The 17,318-nt window shown below is 33.2% G+C and overlaps 3 protein-coding genes and 1 long non-coding RNA gene across 5 annotated transcripts; 1 reads left to right on the forward strand and 3 right to left on the reverse strand.

Moving 5' to 3' along the window:
- LOC104776044 (probable galacturonosyltransferase-like 1) lies at positions 1,289 to 2,772 on the reverse strand. The gene has a single exon (XM_010500042.2). The coding sequence runs from the start codon at positions 2,617 to 2,619 to the stop codon at positions 1,564 to 1,566; it is 1,056 nt and encodes a 351-aa protein (XP_010498344.1). The 5' UTR covers positions 2,620 to 2,772; the 3' UTR covers positions 1,289 to 1,563.
- LOC104776045 lies at positions 6,643 to 8,250 on the forward strand. Its single transcript, XR_766093.2, has 3 exons — positions 6,643 to 6,908; positions 7,037 to 7,133; positions 7,926 to 8,250. It is a non-coding gene; the product is annotated as an uncharacterized LOC104776045 (long non-coding RNA).
- Positions 10,228 to 11,598, reverse strand: LOC104776046 (RING finger protein 5-like). The gene is made up of 2 exons (XM_010500043.1): positions 11,453 to 11,598; positions 10,228 to 11,111 (listed from the first exon to the last, which is right to left on the reverse strand). The coding sequence occupies exon 2, from the start codon at positions 11,086 to 11,088 to the stop codon at positions 10,396 to 10,398; it is 693 nt and encodes a 230-aa protein (XP_010498345.1). The 5' UTR covers positions 11,089 to 11,111; positions 11,453 to 11,598; the 3' UTR covers positions 10,228 to 10,395.
- On the reverse strand, positions 14,243 to 17,182 carry LOC104776047. 2 transcript variants are annotated; one of them, XM_010500044.2, is made up of 6 exons: positions 16,723 to 17,182; positions 15,256 to 15,382; positions 14,955 to 15,106; positions 14,816 to 14,878; positions 14,666 to 14,734; positions 14,243 to 14,573 (listed from the first exon to the last, which is right to left on the reverse strand). In XM_010500044.2, the coding sequence occupies exons 1-6, from the start codon at positions 16,933 to 16,935 to the stop codon at positions 14,457 to 14,459; spliced, it is 741 nt and encodes a 246-aa protein (XP_010498346.1). In that variant the 5' UTR covers positions 16,936 to 17,182; the 3' UTR covers positions 14,243 to 14,456. The 2 variants fall into 2 exon arrangements, with proteins under 2 accessions (XP_010498346.1, XP_010498347.1); XM_010500045.2 differs by having other exon boundaries at positions 14,955 to 15,091; positions 16,723 to 17,181.

The raw sequence follows: 17,318 nt of genomic DNA on the forward strand, positions 1-17,318 counted from the left end.
TGTTTACCAAAAAAAAGTTGTGTTAAATAGTAACTCATTTATAGTGAAGTAGCTTGAATCAAAGTGATAACATTTTTTGAAAATAAAAACTATAGTCATCCTGTTGAGTTTGGAGGAAATTTCAATAATATATTAAAAATTTACGGGGAGGGGTCAAAAAAGTAAAATGTACAGTGAAAAAAAAACAGACAAAAGGTAAGAGAAAAAGAAGAAGATGAAAGGTGACTCAAAGGTCAAAATGTACATTAATGTATGATGGGACTTTGCTCGTGCTTTGTTTTTTTTTCTCTCGGCTCAGACCACCGACACTCTCTGCCTCCAATTATTTCCTAAAACTTATAATCTAATGATTTAATTTAATTTAATTTTCGTTGGACTTTCTATAGTCCTGAATAAAAATCAACATTGTGGATCTATGATTTTTAAACAAAGCACGTCGCGGCTGACTCTCTCTACTTGCTAGAATATGTGAGGGGGTTTCTCCAAAAGTTACGTATTATTATTATGCAAGACAGCAAAGATCATGATGTCTTTTCTCAAGATATTTTACGTTACTATTTGTGAATTATTTGCTACCTTGCTAGTATCCACTATCCTGCCAACCCCATAATAATCTCATGAGAATATATACTTGGTAATTATTAATTAAAGAAGTTTTTTTACTATGGTTTGGTTTTCGTTTTTCCTTTCTTCGTTTTGGGTTTGGTGGTTTTATAAGACAAAAAAAAAAACGAAATAGCGAAACTTTTAGACACGTGATGTTGTTTTTATAAAGACGGATGATGGAAAATTCGAAAATGAGGCAACACATGTGCCATCAACCTACGAACCGTCTACACATAGCTAGAATCCGACAATAAGACTATAAGAGAGTCATCATGTAATGTAATGTACTTTTTTTTTGACAGTACCGGATTAGCTCAAATAAGCCAATGTAATGTACCTTCTTCATTTACAATAATAGTTATCTTACGGTTGGCAATATAAATTCGGTTTCTAAAGTTCCATTTGCTCCATTCCCCTTATTCACTTCCTATACTCCGAACAATACCCATGAAAGTTATTTATCAAGGAATATTTTATCAATAAATTACATGTATGAATATAAATAATTTAAGAAGGGTATCAAATATTCCATTTACTCTAAAATATTACCAAATGCAAACGTTAGTGGTTTGCCGCTTTTCTAAATCCGCAATAATTTAATCCATTTCATCATATTGGGGAAAAAATTGACCAAATCGACACTTGTTTAAAAAAATTAATTGATAGAATGACATTTTTAAGAAGAAGTTAAAAATGTATCCCCTTTTTCATTCCTTTTGTCACTTGAGATTATTTTTCAATTTTATTCTCTTCTATACTCCCAAACAAAACAGATGAAAAAACAACGAACAAAAGTTCAAAGCAAAATGTTTTTTTTTTTTTTTTGGGTTATATGATTTACGTATCGATGATGTACATTAATTAAAAACAAAAAATCACCTCCCTGTATATATGATATGTATAATACGTATATGTACCGGTATATTTAAAAAGAAAAAAAGAGTAAACCGAGACTGGTCAAGAATCCAGGGCGAACGGCGTTTGTAGAAGATCGTACGGAGCCCAAAGCGCGTCTAACGGACAAGGACGGCCTGCGTCTAGCCTAGCCCATGGCTTACCTTTACCACTCCAATGCAACAAACTCACCGGACCAGGATGCAGATCTCTGCATAGTCCCCTAAAATTATCACCTCCTAAACCGTGCTGGTTCCACCGATGATTAACCGGTTTAATCAAACCGCCAAATACCAATAAAAACGGTGGCAACGAACCGAGCTCGTAAATTCTCATTCGTTTCTGCATCGCCATCCACTCTTCTATGCGTGACGTGTACGCGCCTTCGCGCCACCGCGAGAGATCGATCACCATGACTCCGGTGTTGAAGTAGCAGGCTTTACGATCGGTGAAGGTTAATGAGAGAGTCGGATTTGACCAGAAGGTCGATGTGAAGTAGGAAGTGAAATTGGCGTTGCAGTACTCCGGCGCGGCGAGGACTGAGTCGCGGCCGAGATCTGTGGCGGCGAGTTTAGCGATGTCGTCGACGAGGATCAGATCGGAGTCCAGGTATACGACGCGGCGGACGCAGGGAGGGAGGAGATCGGCGAGGTAGCTTCTAGCGTAGTTTAGAGGACAGTCCAGTGCGGAGCGGATTGAGGTGGAGATGAGGCGGGAGACGGAAGAGACGTTGAAGACGTAGACTTTGAAATCGAGGTAAGGGAATGAGGAGGAGATGGTGGCGCGTAAGGAAGACGCGTCGGCGGAAGCGGAGGCTACGAAGTGGAAAACTATGTTTTCAGGGCAAGAGGAGTGTTGGAGGACGGAGAGCACGGCGGCGACTGAGCCGCGAATGTAGGCGGCGTCGAGTGTCATCGCCACGTGTACGGCTCTACGGGAGCAGAAGATTGGTTTGGTGGCGTCGTCGGAGTCGGAGTCATCATCGATTGAAGGGCAATCAGCAGAATTGTAAAACTGTGGGGCTTCTTTGAATTTTTGGATAATTGGTGTGGCGGAAATGGGATTAATGAGAAGCAGCGAATGAGTAATGAGAAGAAGAAGAAGAAGATGTTGGGACATGGTTTCTTCTTCTCTCTCAGACAAAAACTAAGTACCTCTCTGAATGTGTTGGAAGGTTTTGTTTCTCTCAACTGAGAACAAGAAGAGAAGAAGAGCTGTCTCTCAGACTTTTTATCATGTGTGTGTGTCTATGTAATGTAAGAGAGAGAGGAAAAACTATATATATATATATATATATAATGGTTTTGCTTAGATTTTGGGTTTATTCTCTCATAAAAATTTATATATTGATTAGATTCCAAGCCCTTTTCATTATTAAATTTTTTTTATTGTTTATTTATCTTGAATTAGGACTAACAGGAAGATTATTGGTTTGGAATTTAAATAGAGTTTTAAATATTTTAAATGTTATGTAGAATCTATTGTTATTAGATCAAGATTTTGTTAAACTCTGTTAAAATTTAATATTATTAGTTTGTGATTTGTAAAAAATCATTTGAAATGTTAACAAATTTTGGTTTATTGGATTCAGACTTTTACAAAGTTAATAAAAGTTTTGTGTTATTCAATTAAAACAAAAGGATTTAGGATTGTTCATGAAATCAGTTATTATGTTATTAGTTCATGATTTTATACATTTTTTACAAAATAAAATCATGCAAAATATCACAAAAATATAAAGAGATTGTTTGGAGCACTTTACAAGATTTTAAAAAACTAAACAACAAAACTATAAAATATTCTCTAACTATCCTTATAAATTTTTTACTTAGTTATTTTTGATGATTTTGCTGAAATCTTCAAAAAAAAATTATAAATTAGAATCTAATAACATCCCTTTAACAATTTTAGAATTTTTCGATTGCAATGTTTTTTCTTTTTTTAATATGGAATGCAGAAGTGTGGGAATTTATTGCATCCACATGATTACCGAAAATCAGTGTAGATCCACGTTATAGGCTTATGTAATGTATATTAATTGTTGATTACACTAGTATTTCATTAGTGAGATTTGAGTCTTTTTATTTTTATTTTTGGTCTTTTACTTTTATTTTCACTACAAAATGAGCGAAAAAAAAAATATGGAAGTTGATATATAAAAATTGACAAGTACTTATCAAAAACAATTCCACACACGTAATATCGTTATATTGGGCTGTGTATACAATACAAAACAAAATAGTTATTTCGGAATTTGAATTTTTTGAATAGATGTATGAAATTATAGAAATTTTTGTGGCTACTACTTAGTACGATTTCGCAATTGAAAGAGAATAGGGGGAAGATAGAAACGTGAAATGAATGTTTTTGAGAATAATTTTAACTAGCTGTACAACGAGAATGATATATTACATGACTTTGTCAATAATTCTTATGGTTGAGATGTTATGTTTTAGCGTCAAGCTTTATAGTAAATATATTCACTTTTGCTATAAGTCTTTTTGGTTTTTCTTTGAAGTTTCTATTATGGTCCTTTGTCATTTTCCATGGCTACGACGAAATTTGTAGGTGAAATGGAATATAACTAATGATATACCATGGATCCATTTGCAAATTCTATTATATAACGCCAATTTGCATTTTACATATTTTTGCCACGCTTTTTTTTTGTGGGTTCAAGTCTTTTAATTTTAAAATGGTGTCTTTTATTTTCAATGATTGAATTTTCTTCTCTTTTCCTTTTTCTAATAATTTTTTATTTTTTTTGGGGATCATGGGGAATGGGCACATGGTCAGGAACAGGAAGTGGGTTTCCCTATTTATCTTCCTTACGAAATTTCAAATTTTCTAATCTCTACTTGTAAGTTGTAATGAAATGAAATTTGAAACTAAACTTTGGACGAATGTAAAAATTGTATACCTAAAAACACGTTTTAAGCTCAAAATGAATCTTTGGTTTTGACCGACAGTAGTTTATTATGAACAACCATCGTGTGAATAAAAAATGAGATTCGTTAAAGTTGCAATAACAATTATTTGAAAAATATATAACAATGACCATTTTATTTACTAGTTCATAGTTATATATATACTTAAGAATGCATTTTGAGTCCATAGTATTAAGCACAGTAGCTCGTTTTGTTAAACATGTTGAATAAATACTTAGGATAATGAAAATCATGACGATAATTAAAATATTATGAAGTTTTCCATTATAACTAATAAAACACTTATCAACCATCATAAAGATAAACGTAGAAAAGCAAGACGCGTGGGCCAAACATGAAATGAAATGGAATAATATCTCAAATCCTAATGGTACGACTTTTCTTTCATCACCTAATGTGAGTGAATTCGCGAGTACTTTTGGGTTAAGGAGTCTTTGGAATTTATACATTTTATTCTTTTTTCTTTTCTTTTGCATCCCTTTTTGCACTTTTTTGTAGTTTTCATTTTATTTCAATTCAAATAAATCCCTTTCGTTATGTAAAACATCCGCGATTAAGACAACTCACTGCAATGCACCATTTAAAGATACTCCAAAAGATATATAAAGATACACCATATAGAGTTTCTATGTACGAAAATATTCAAATGTAGGTACTAAAATGTTTCGAAGTCTATATCATCATTCTATCGACATGGTAAACCAATTGTGTTCGTGTCTGTCCGTATTTAAAACATAAAACGTAAATAATAAGGTTGAACTATACATCACCAATCACAGTCGATGACAATTAGTTCATTTAGTTGATATCTATAGATCTATTACCAATCAAATCTTACTTGCACTATGTTTTTCATAGAGTATAAAAGTTCTAAGTTACATTAGAAGCCAACTTGATCTGTTGGGCCATCGTTTTTTCTTGAAAACCCCTTCACTTGGTTCCGAGGGGAATTGGGTGCTAAAACTCAAAGCATTGTGTGAGAACTGAGAAGAATGCAGGGTTCCCTTCTTCCACTTACCTTTCATATATTTTAAACAAAGTTATATCATTTTATCATTGTGATTCTCATAAAATCACTATATGAGTATAGCTCATTTTATTCCGCTTTTTTTAAATGAAACTCTTTTTTTTTTTTTTTTGGCAAAATTTTAAATGAAACTCTAAAACTGTGATTACTCTTCTTCAAACTATAGTTTAATTTTTATATGGATAGTACACTACCGTGTGATATTAGTTAAATTTTTAAAACAAAACATATATAATATATATGATATCAAACGTAAAGTTGTGACGTCAAACGTAAAGTATCTATCACAATATTGAGTTGTCTTGATTCATACTACTACATGTGCATTATTCTATTATATCATCAGGTTATGTCATCGATGAAGGCCAGATGATACATTCAATAAATATAGTTACGAACGTAATACTAATAAATAAGCATGTGTCATGTGTGCATCAAGGGAGGGGTCTCAATTATTACGTATACTGGTATACATGTTCATGTGTGTATGCAATAAAAAATTTGGATGGATAACTTAAGTTTAGGAGTACATACTTAACAAGAAACCAATGGAGGAGATACTGCATATATGTGTGTGAAGTCTCTGACAAGAAGTTAAAAATTACATGGGACTCAGTGTCTCAAATGTAGATTTCGGATAAGCATTTATGGTATACACATTCACTTCCATGCGTCCAAAAAGCCATAACTTTAGTCTTCTTCTGAAATAGTTCTTCTGCTTCCTAATAATTAAGAAAAACTTGGATGTATTGACTGCATGTGACTTCAAAATATTTGTATGTATTTAATCAGTTTCATACTTGTTTTACATGTATATACACGCATCTGTCGGGTTCGGTATCAAGGAAAAAAAAGAGAGTAAAAATACAACCGAGACAAAATTACTTACTAATAAAAGGGAGTCATTGAGGCTCCTCAATTCTAAAACACCTTAGAAGATGCCACGTCAGCTTGCTTCTTATATCTCTTTCTTTCCTTTTTTTTTTTTTCAAAATAAACGACAAGAAAAAGAAAATAAAAGACACAACGTAACCTTAAAACAGGTTTCATGGAACCAATTAAATGGGTCATCTTGGCAACATTATTGTAGCCCATTTAATAAAATTAGAGCCATCGAGCCCACCAAACTAAAACATTCGGAAAAAAAAAAAAAAAAAAAAAAAAAANTCATCGCCATCTCTTATTCTCTTTCACCGCCCCTCCACCACCTTCATCGAATCCTAAATCGATTCAACTTACCCAAAAGTTTTTAAAAAAACTACAGTTATCAATCCTCAGAGCTTTCCCACTCCGTCTTCTTGAAAGTCCAATTTAATGGCCATTATCTCCAAACTCATCAACAGTTTCAGAAGTCGAATAGCTATACCTTCCATCCATTTCCGCTCAAGTTTAACCCATAAATATACTAATCGCCCTTTCCTCACCATAATCAGGTTCGATCATCTACAAAGTATATTTGCCTGCCTCCTATATATCTTCGATGTGTTTTCTTTAATTTTTGAGTGAAATTCAGACGTAGCAGATCTCCGGGGTTAAGTAACCATCTGTTTTCACTTTTCAGTTGATTACAGGAGGCAACAATCTTAATATTTGACAGCGACGTGGGTTTTCGTCTCTTGGTCGGCCACAGATCGTTTAAAATCTCATATGAACACAAGGTTCACTCTGTCCTACTCCTCTTAGCGATTTATTTGTTCTTATAAGTTAATTTCGATACTAGAATACAGAGAGTCTTTTGATATCTTCGACTATTATTTGGGTTTGGATTGGTAGCTAATTCTCCATTAGAATTTTTTATTATTTTACAAAAAAATATATTCTTAACCTAAAGCTACGTACATTCGTAGGTCGATCCATGCCCACCGGTTCAACTCCGATGAACAAGAGATCTCTCCTTGCGTTTTCTTCATATATTTGAGAGAGATCTCTTGTTCATCGGAGTTGAACCGGTGGGCATGGATCGACCTACTACGCTTACTATAGACTTTGTCTCGAGTGAATACAACTTGGCAACCGCTTTTATTTTATCGTCTTTTATCTTGGTGGAGTCGCAGAACCATTTCCCCAAACCATGTGCGTGAAAACACTATATAGGCGAAGACTGACATGTCTCTCTTAAGATTAAACTCCTTGCGTTTTCTTCTATATTCCTAAATGTTTTGGATAATATGTATATACGATTATGGATATACATAGCTTTATATGTTTCGTTCATCCTCTCTTAAAGCCATCGGTACTCAAATATAAGGAGAGATGGGGGCCGAACTCACAGAGTCCCACTTGATCAATAGGCTTGGTTACAGTCTTCAATTATTTGGTTTCTCTGAAATCTTTACTGTGATAATATAGTGAATTTTAATATTTATCTATCAATTCACTTTTTTTTTTTAATAAGTCTGAACTTTCTAACCACAAAGTTGTGATTTTTCTTGCTTTTTACCCATTGGTAGATAGAGAAGGATCAGAGCCACAACTACTCATAGTTACTGACTGGCATCTCCTCCAAAAACTGACCTCGGATTAGTTAATAGCAATACAAGAGTTTGAGATGAGAATGAGTGCCAAGTTGAAGATGAATACTACCAGGTTGTTGCTAAGCGTTGGTTGCAATGGCATGGACTCTTTAGCTTATAGTCAATTTGATTTATGCTAGCTTGTCATTCTGATTTAAGTTTTTCTTTACAACCATATAATATTTTATTGCATATGTTTTGTATTGTGTTTCAACCCATTGATGCCAAAAGCTTATTTGAATATACATATAATTTCATTGTCGAAGACTTCCTTAAGTCTTTCGAGGATATTAAACACAAGACATGTTTGTGGAAAAAAGGAAGTCGTTTGTAAACAATGAAACACAAAATTGGCGAAACTAAAGAGGGTTCTTAATCTTTTCATATATTGTGCGCTGGTTTTAGTTTTGTTTCTTAAATGAGGAGGTATGTCATGAGAAAGCAGAAAATCATGAATGAACAAGTAACCAAATAAACTATTGAAATAGGTTGAGAAAAGAAAAAGAAAAAAATTCATGAAAGCAAAGCAATATGCATATCAGCATACGTGGCCAGTGGCAATAAGGTCAGCATCTATATTTCCTCTCGCTTTACCAGCGTCTTGAAGTTGTCCTTTATGGCTGAAAAAATAAAATTGGCCCAATAAATTAGGAAACGGAGATTGATGTCAGAGAAAAGAAAGATGGAGTTAAGTAGAGAACAATAGATTTTGAGAATAATATATCAATGCGAGAAGTGTACCCATACTAAAGATTTCATGAGTGACCACAGATGGGAGTTGTGTTCAAAAAGGGATTTCGATACGGTATAGCTATAATTTATCAAAGCTACAAAATTTAGGCACAAAAATGTATAATAAAAGTGAGTATTGATATGCATTCCTCAATGCAATCAATAGCGATATATTCTCATTTTTTTGATAAATAACTCATTCTAACCTTTGTTACATGCATACAACATACTTATGATCCATTTTGTATACATGAGACAAAGATTAGTGATAGCTAAATTAAATATAACATAGAAAAAGTATTCTAGATGATAAGTAAGGTATGGTGATCAACAGTAGAGAATGGATAATGAAAAGAGGTCATCCCAGCCGCTGAGAGATGATAATGAGTGTTGGTAACACAATGCAAAGATATTTACAAGACATAAGAAAGTTCACAAAGATGTAAGAAGTTAGTAAGAGAGTTCTACGTCGAAGGTATGTAATTCAAAGATACTATCTGAAAATTCACTGAGAGATTTAACATCTTATCATGCATATTACAATCATGATCAAGCGAACTAAAAACCAATTATTACATACTTGATATATTTAACAAAATAACAATCATAACAGAAAAGAGCAATATTATAAAACAAAATAGATGAATAAGAGAAGAAAAAAATCCTGACATTCCGTTCAATTAAACAAACTAGGGAAAATTTTGTAACAATTATAACATATAAATCTATACAAGAAAAGACTACAGAAGCCCATAAATGAAGTACTATAAATGAATTCATAATACAGGTATTACAATTCATTACATTTTAAATTGAGTACAAATATATACAAATTAAAAAGGCATTTAGATTAATTGTAAGGAGTAAAAATAAATATTCACAAAATTTTAAATATTTATTGCAAAAAAAAAAAAAAAAGAACACAAATACAGAGTACTCTACCACATGTTGTAGGTTTTTTTTTTAAATGTTAACACACATGATTAAAAAAGAAAGAAATGATTATTAATTAATTTTAGAAATATAAAATATTAAAATTATACTGGGCGTAGCCCGGAATGTCCTCTAGTTATAATATAGTATAGGCATTGCTCAATGCTCATCTAATATAATAATTCTTCTGGTAGCTAGCTACTATTCTTACAAGTTACAAGTATTAGGGAGCATCTTATGTCCTGTCTTCCAAATAGCTATGAACACTAGAGATAATGTCTACTTGCTGCAAAAACTTAGTCGAAAGTGGAAGAAGACAAAATAAACTTAAAGACAATCCCTTAACGAACAGACAATCATTGTGCAGACGCTGGAGACAATAATGTAGCTTGATCCATCAGTAGCTCGATTCATTGTAGCCTAATCAATGACCTTCCATTACAAATAAGAGGCTCTAAAACGTTTTTGAAGCAAAAAGTAACTAATCATCCCGAAGAAGCCAACCACATGGCTATTATGACTAATGGATGGATTCAACATTATAAGAAAAAAAAAAAAACTTTAGTATTAAGACTCGCGAGTCAAATCTTTAAGTAACATTAGTAAGAGAATCCAACAGGTATTAATATATGAACAATTCGCTAAGTAGCAGATTACAAGCCAAATCAGGAAAGCACAGCATATTTTCTCAGGTTTTATGCAACCAGATCTAGAATATAAAGTGCTAATCGATTAATCCTCACTAGCCAAAGATCAAGGAAAACACAAGGACAACTAAAAGAACGAGAAACAAAATCTTCAAGTGATGGTCTTGTTGTCTTTGTTCCCCGGTGTGCCGTTGATAACTATGCATATGCGAGTGTCCTCCTCCATGGAACGGATTAGAGAACCCGTGAGGGAAGCTACCAGAAGCAGCAGCTCCATACATGGCTGCATTAGGGAATCCATGGAAATGGAGGTTGAACAAGGAAGGAATCAAACCGCCAAACGTTGCAGACAAAGTAACATTCCCAAACCTCGCACTCGCCATGGGAGCAGCAAAACCTCCCATAAACCCTCCAAACCCATGATGATGATGAGCAAAACCATGGTTCGGATCAGGAGGCTGTGCAGTCTCGGGTCTCTGCCCAGAAGGACGGTTAGGCACTTCGAGCCCCGGAATTGACTTGGACCGAGGGTCAGCAGAGGACTTACCCCTACCGTATAAAGGAACCAATCTATCTTCTTCGATAAGGGCTTTGCAAACGGGGCATTCCTTAGACTGAGAATGGAGATGGAGCCATTTGTATAAACAAGGCCAACAGAACAAGTGACCACAGAGAGTAACAATAGGATCTTGAGCCAAGTCTAAGCAGATGTTACATTCAAAGTTACCAGAATCATCATTGCTGCTGTTTGTGTTATTGTCGCTAGAACAAGAAGGGTCATCAGACATGATTCCACCCCAAAAAAAATCTCCTACACAAGCAAAACATAATAAACAGAGAAGATTACTTTAACTAATTAATCAAACTGAAATTAGTGATTCCAAATTAACTAATAAACATGGATCGACCATTAATTAAGGCCTATAATAGAAAAAGAAAAAAAAAATCCAAAAAATCAAAAAGGGAATCATAAACCTCTAGATCTCCCCGTTAAACCACTAAAATCATCGGTCAACTGAGTAAGATAACCAACTGAACTCTAAATCGAACCAAATCATTATTAACACATACAGTACACGAAAATCGAGAAGCAACCAGAAGAATAGACGATACGAAGCTAAGCAATTGATCGGAGTAGAGATATATATATACCGTTGGATCGGAAGACGAAGGGATCGAACGAACGAACGAACGAACGATTGCAAAAAAAAAAAACGACCAAGTTCGCTTAAGGGCTAAGGTTTTGTTGTTGGCCGGAGGAGACAAGTATCATCATCATCATCATCGACGAAACATCGTCTTTTGATTAATTTATTACTAATATAGTAATATGTTTATTATATTACCCTCGAGTTTGACGTGTCTTTTGGAGTGGTCCAAAATTCCACGTGGACACATGTGAGTGCACGTGACAGATGACTAGTGGTGGGTAGAATATTTGACGTCAACTACTAAATATTATTGGCCGTTCGATTAAAAGGTTAGATAGATATCTCTAGTAAATAAAATATTTTGCTTATATCTAGTAAATATTTTTAGGCATGTTTGTAGATTAATGACAAAAGTCACCAAAATTGGAGCTTTTACATGAGCTTCGAATGTTGAAAACAGTTCATTTCCCGTAGACTTACTCTTGCATTGGAACTTATTAGTATATATACTTGAGTGAGGCATCTGATGATGCTAATGGTGATCATTCTTTCTACTGCCTTTATGGTTTGTGAATTTTGCTCAAATTTATAGAAAAGGTTACATTGTCCATCTTTGGCCTTGTCTGTTTGTCACAATTAACGGAGCTAACGTGTGGTTTTGTCTAAGGGCTACTTTCCTGAATCCAAAAAGAAACGTGTTTTGCTAATTGCTAACCACAAAAAAACAAAGGTTGATGATGATTTGGATGCAATTTGCATACTGTTGAGTGTTGCCTTGGCTTTCAGGGTAGAATGTCTTGGCTTCATCAAATATGTAGAATTTCTACTAATAATATTTTTTTCTTTTTTTTTTTCTTTTTGCTTAGACAAAACTCTCTTACGTACACTACCGCATACAAGCTGAGACGCCTTTCTGTTACTTTATACTTATACAATTAATTTATTCAGAACTAATCCTTCAAGGTTGAAATGGATTCACTGGAATTGTGACAAAATTAATGGTGTTTAGGTGAGTTTGAAACAGGTCATAGACATGTCCTGAATTTGGTCGGTAAAGGAAGCGTTACATGACAAACCTTACCTTGGTCGTTCCCAAGAAGAACTTAACATTATTTTTTCCCAGATGACACAACATGTGAGAGATAAAACACCCGTTGACCGTTGTAGCACACATATAACAAAACTCGAAGATATATCTATTTTTACATAATTACACTCGTCTTCGTTACATGCTTTTTGCTTTGTTCCTTAAAACCTTATCTGAGCAGGTCCAGGTGATGAGATCATCTTTAGATACAGACAAATTGGTGAGAAACTTAAAACCAAACAAGCCTAATTATTGATTGATTTTAAGTTTTAACCCCTAAATATATTTCCTCTGCTTTGGTCTTAAGCTGTTTTTGTAATAAGATCCTATAAGGTTGATCTACAAGCTCGATATGATGAGAAAATATCCTGAATTAGCTAAGGCAACTACTGAGTTACACTAGTTTATATCATGATGGATCTAAATTCTTGTTCGAATTTTTCCACCCGTCTTGCAAAGGGAAGGGTTTAAGGCGCTTGACATACATACATTCTTTCATCATAAAACCCTTTGCTTAATTATAACTAGCTGTTAGCCCACTCTATGTGTGAGTTCCTCGCTATTCTATTTTGAAAAAATAATATAAATTAACATGTTATTATTATTTTGTCTTCCGGTGTATATCAAAATTTAAATACTACTTACTTACGTAGTATGAATTTAAATAAAGTAAAGAAATCAAATTTTTTTTTCATGATAATATATTTAGTGAAATTAAGTCATATTGTATTTTATATGTCATATGTCATATATTTTTGTAGTTGTAGTCATATTTCAAAATCATTGTGATATATATTTTCAGAAAAATTAGTTTGTGGTGTTAGTTATGCAGTAGGTTAAATAGATTTAAAATGTGATAGCTAAAGATATTTAAAATGTTTCAATTAAGAAAAAATCAAAATAAGAAACATTAGGTTTGCAGTGTCTCATACATATATAACTAAGTGAGTCTAACAATAGATTATTAGACTAATGCATTTTCCATAAAATTAAAAAAAAAATAGCAACTACTTTATTAGGTTATTATCTTAGAGTCTTTAATTGTGTGTGGACTTTGATTTATATGAAATGATAATGTTTCATATAGAAAAAAATAATTAAACTATATATCATATGTTGCATGTATATTCTATTCAAATAAACTGAAACTTCTATTAAGTTAAGATATCATTGGCTAAATCAAGGAAAAAATAATGATATTGTAGAATTTATAAAATTATGTGAGATTTGAAATCTGGGGTCATGAGGGTTATAGTGAGATATGTGTCTTTTTTTAATAGATAATACATAAATCGATGTATCAAAAGTAACTATTTGAGAATTACAAAAGTGCAATTAATTGCATATTAATACATTTTTAACATGTTCTATTATATTAAATTAAATTCATAAAGAACACTATTATGATATTATTATGGGAGTTACAAACAAATTTTTATACTTTTCCAACTCCTAAAATTAAAACCCATTTAATTTAAAAGTGAGTGTTGGTGGATCCATAATTTTATTCAAAAGTATAATATGTTACACATTGATCATTTAAAAGGAATATGAACATCTAATTCTCAAATAAACTTGATTTTTTTGTTAAACCCAACATATGTTATTTAAATTTAACTATGGAAATTTTAAAAATAAATATGAATAGATTAGAAAGGCAAGAAATATAAAAGAAATATTTTCTTTTTATATAAATAAAATAAAAATTGAAAACAATGTTAAATATATATAATACTTTCTAAATGAAAATATAGAGTTATTTTTGGTTTCTTGATGGTACTTACATGGCTGAACAACAGAAGCAACATCTACCCTTAAGCCAAACATCTCTAGAGGAACTAAAACTTACCAAGCCACAAATGGTTAAACAAGTCGGTGTACCATACATACATGATTTGTTAAAAAGTCAGGGCTTTTCTTAGCTGATGCAGTTAAGATCAGTGTTTCTGGCTTCTTTTGATTGCAACTTGCAAGCCTTCTTCATTCTCTTTGCAGCTTGGACAAACCCCATAATAACCTGAAGCTCATCCATTTGCTGTAATCATATCACAGTTTTACACCATTTTATCAATCATCAGACCATAATTAAGACAAACACAATGAAGGCTCAGAAGGATTCTGATATACCTGAGACATGAAGTGCCTCTGAACAATGTCAATTAGTTGCTCCTTTGATGGATTAGGAATTGCATCCACCTACAACGAGTTTATTCAAAAGTAGAGTTCAAGATTTGAGTAAACCAAAGTTACTTTTCTTTCTTCTCGAAATCAACTTACAAGGTTAAAATGTTGCCAATATTTCAGTAAAGCAGGCATTTCCAGTTTGCTAAGATCAACCTTCTGCAAAACATAAGATTAGTCATATTACATTCAATGGGAAGTGAAATACACATCTCAAAATTCTGAATCTGCATACCATGTTTTCAGGAGGAGTAAAACCCGAACTTTTAGATTGTGAGTCAGATGATAGAGACCTGCTCAAAGTCTTGTGAGATGACCGCGATCTCTGCCCTCTTTGCTTAGACTTATGAGGCTTCAGTGTGTCCTCAGATGCTGGAAAAGAAACAACTTGTCATAGAAACAAGACTGACAATATCAGTTAAAAAGGCTACCACTTTTATGTACAAAGAACAATATGCCACTTAGTTAACCCATTGAAGACTAAGTAAAGCTGAGAGATCTCTCAATTCTTGAAGACAAGGAAGAACCAAACTTACTCATATCGGAGCCATTCCTTTGTGTGCTTTCGAAATCAAGATCGTCATCCTCTTCTAATCCAGTTGGAGGTTCAAGAACACTAAGTGCATTCCTCTGCAACTTTACTTCTATTCCATTAGTCAGAACCTAAAAAACAACAATGATCCTGATTAAATATTATAGTCCATAAACAAGAACTGACATATTGGTTTAAATAAAGAAGCTCCAGAAGAACAATATGAAGAAATGCTTCACAAATCGAGTATTATATATTTTTTAATTTACTTCCAAAGGAAATCTGGGTCCTGGGAGACAAGAAGTGGTGGAATGTGATATCATTAATAGTAAAATATATTCGTGAGACTGAAGAAAATCTTATAGTATTTGGATTATTCTTTAAAGTTTAAAGCCAGAATATGGTGAAGTTACTCCTTTTAGGTCCACATACACAGAGACACTATCAAAAAGATCTTGCAGAGCAAATTATAATTGTAAGACTAGCCAACCAAAGCAAAAAGATTTTGATAAAGAAAGAAAAAATCGACAGAAGTGACACTGCTTGGGGACTAAAATGACTCAACTAATAAAGAAAGAACAAAGAAAAAGAGAAAAAAAAAAAAAACAAGAAAACGAATGATTATTCTCATAATAATCAAACCAAAACAAATTTCAAAAAAGCCAGCTTGAATCCATAAGGAAACAAAATTGTCAAGAAACATGATGGAGAATTAGATAACAAGTGCATATTTGTTATGATGTTTTATATTGAACAGGCGCGAAAATAAAGTTGCTTTTTTTTTTTTATGGCTGCCTAACTTAAAACTCAAAATCCCTTATCCTTCCCTATAGATGATTCCTGAAATTGAGCCTGAATCTCAGCAAGAATCATCAAAAAGATACTAAAGATGCTTCAGAAACTTTATTATTAGATGCTAACAAACTGTTACTAGAATAAATAATCTAGTGAAGGAAAAAAAAAAAAAAAGAATATCAATGAAGGCTTCATGAATAACCTAACTAGCTAAGAACCACAAAATGCAAGATTAAAAAGTTTAAAATCAAGCAATAATGGTGAGTTGAATGCTAACAACATGCATGCAAGAAGATCAATCGCAAGATTTCGAAAAAAATTACAGATTTAAACATTGGTAATGACAAAAAGATTTGATCTTTATCACACTATTAACTCTTGGTTTGATTAGATGTAAATTATGAGAATTGATTAGTGAATCTATAACTAGAATTGATTATTATATCATTCAAAGAAGACATTTTTAGCAATTCAAGAAAACGAAGAAAAAAATCCCCAAATTTGAAATTCAAAATTCGAAAACACCAAATTATAATCATCGATTCAATAGATTGAATCACAGAGAAAACACTAAAGAAGATTGAAGTAGATCGAAAGAACATACCAAAAAAGGAAAACGGAAAAGGAAAGCACAAAGATCAAATTTTTACCAAAAAAGGAAAGAAAATAAACTTACCAGCCAATGCCAACCACCGAGACCGACAGCTTTTTTAACAACACCTTGAAGACCAACAAGCACCGATTTCGTACGGTTGTTTCCGGTGACCACCACTTTCGTATGACGTGGCAATACCGATAACTCTTCCTCGCTACTGCAATCGCCGTAAAAGCTCTGAATCTGCGGGAATCCTCCATTAACGACCCCTGAGCTATCTACAGCTTCCAGCATTCTTCTTCTTCTTCTTTAGTCTGATCCGATTTAGAAACTCAGATCAAACAGACCCACCTCTAGTTTTTTCAGCTCAAAACACAGCTACGAAATCGAAGATCATGCATTGCTAAGAGAGAGCGAGGGAAAGATTAAGATGATTAAGCGGGAAACAAAGTGGAGAGAGAAGTAAAAATAATTAGGGTTTGTCCCACTAGCAGAAGCAAGAGAGAGAAGCAGAGTAAAGAGAAGGGAAGAGGAGAAGTGAAGGACTAAAGGAGGGAAAGAGAAGGGATGATACGAGACCAGTTTCCACCACGTTGACCAGTTATAACCCGCCACGTATGCATTGAACTGAAACTGTATATGCGTTATGTGAAAAAAAAAAAAAAAAAAAAAAAAAA

Source organism: Camelina sativa, chromosome 3, assembly GCF_000633955.1.
Source record: "Camelina sativa cultivar DH55 chromosome 3, Cs, whole genome shotgun sequence".
Classification (NCBI taxonomy): Eukaryota; Viridiplantae; Streptophyta; class Magnoliopsida; order Brassicales; family Brassicaceae; genus Camelina; species Camelina sativa.

What these genes read in the sequence shown, in the direction of transcription:
- LOC104776044 (XM_010500042.2), bottom strand. Translation starts at nt 2,619, where the DNA reads ATGTCCCAACATCTTCTTCTTCTTCTTCTCATTACTCATTCGCTGCTT.
- LOC104776046 (XM_010500043.1), bottom strand. Translation starts at nt 11,088, where the DNA reads ATGTCTGATGACCCTTCTTGTTCTAGCGACAATAACACAAACAGCAGC.
- LOC104776047 (XM_010500044.2), bottom strand. Translation starts at nt 16,935, where the DNA reads ATGCTGGAAGCTGTAGATAGCTCAGGGGTCGTTAATGGAGGATTCCCG. An exon ending in ATTGGCAACATTTTAACCTT is followed by an intron (nt 14,735 to 14,815) that starts GTAAGTTGATTT and finishes AACTCGTTGTAG; the next exon opens with GTGGATGCAATTCCTAATCC. An exon ending in AGAGGCACTTCATGTCTCAG is followed by an intron (nt 14,574 to 14,665) that starts GTATATCAGAAT and finishes ATATGATTACAG; the next exon opens with CAAATGGATGAGCTTCAGGT.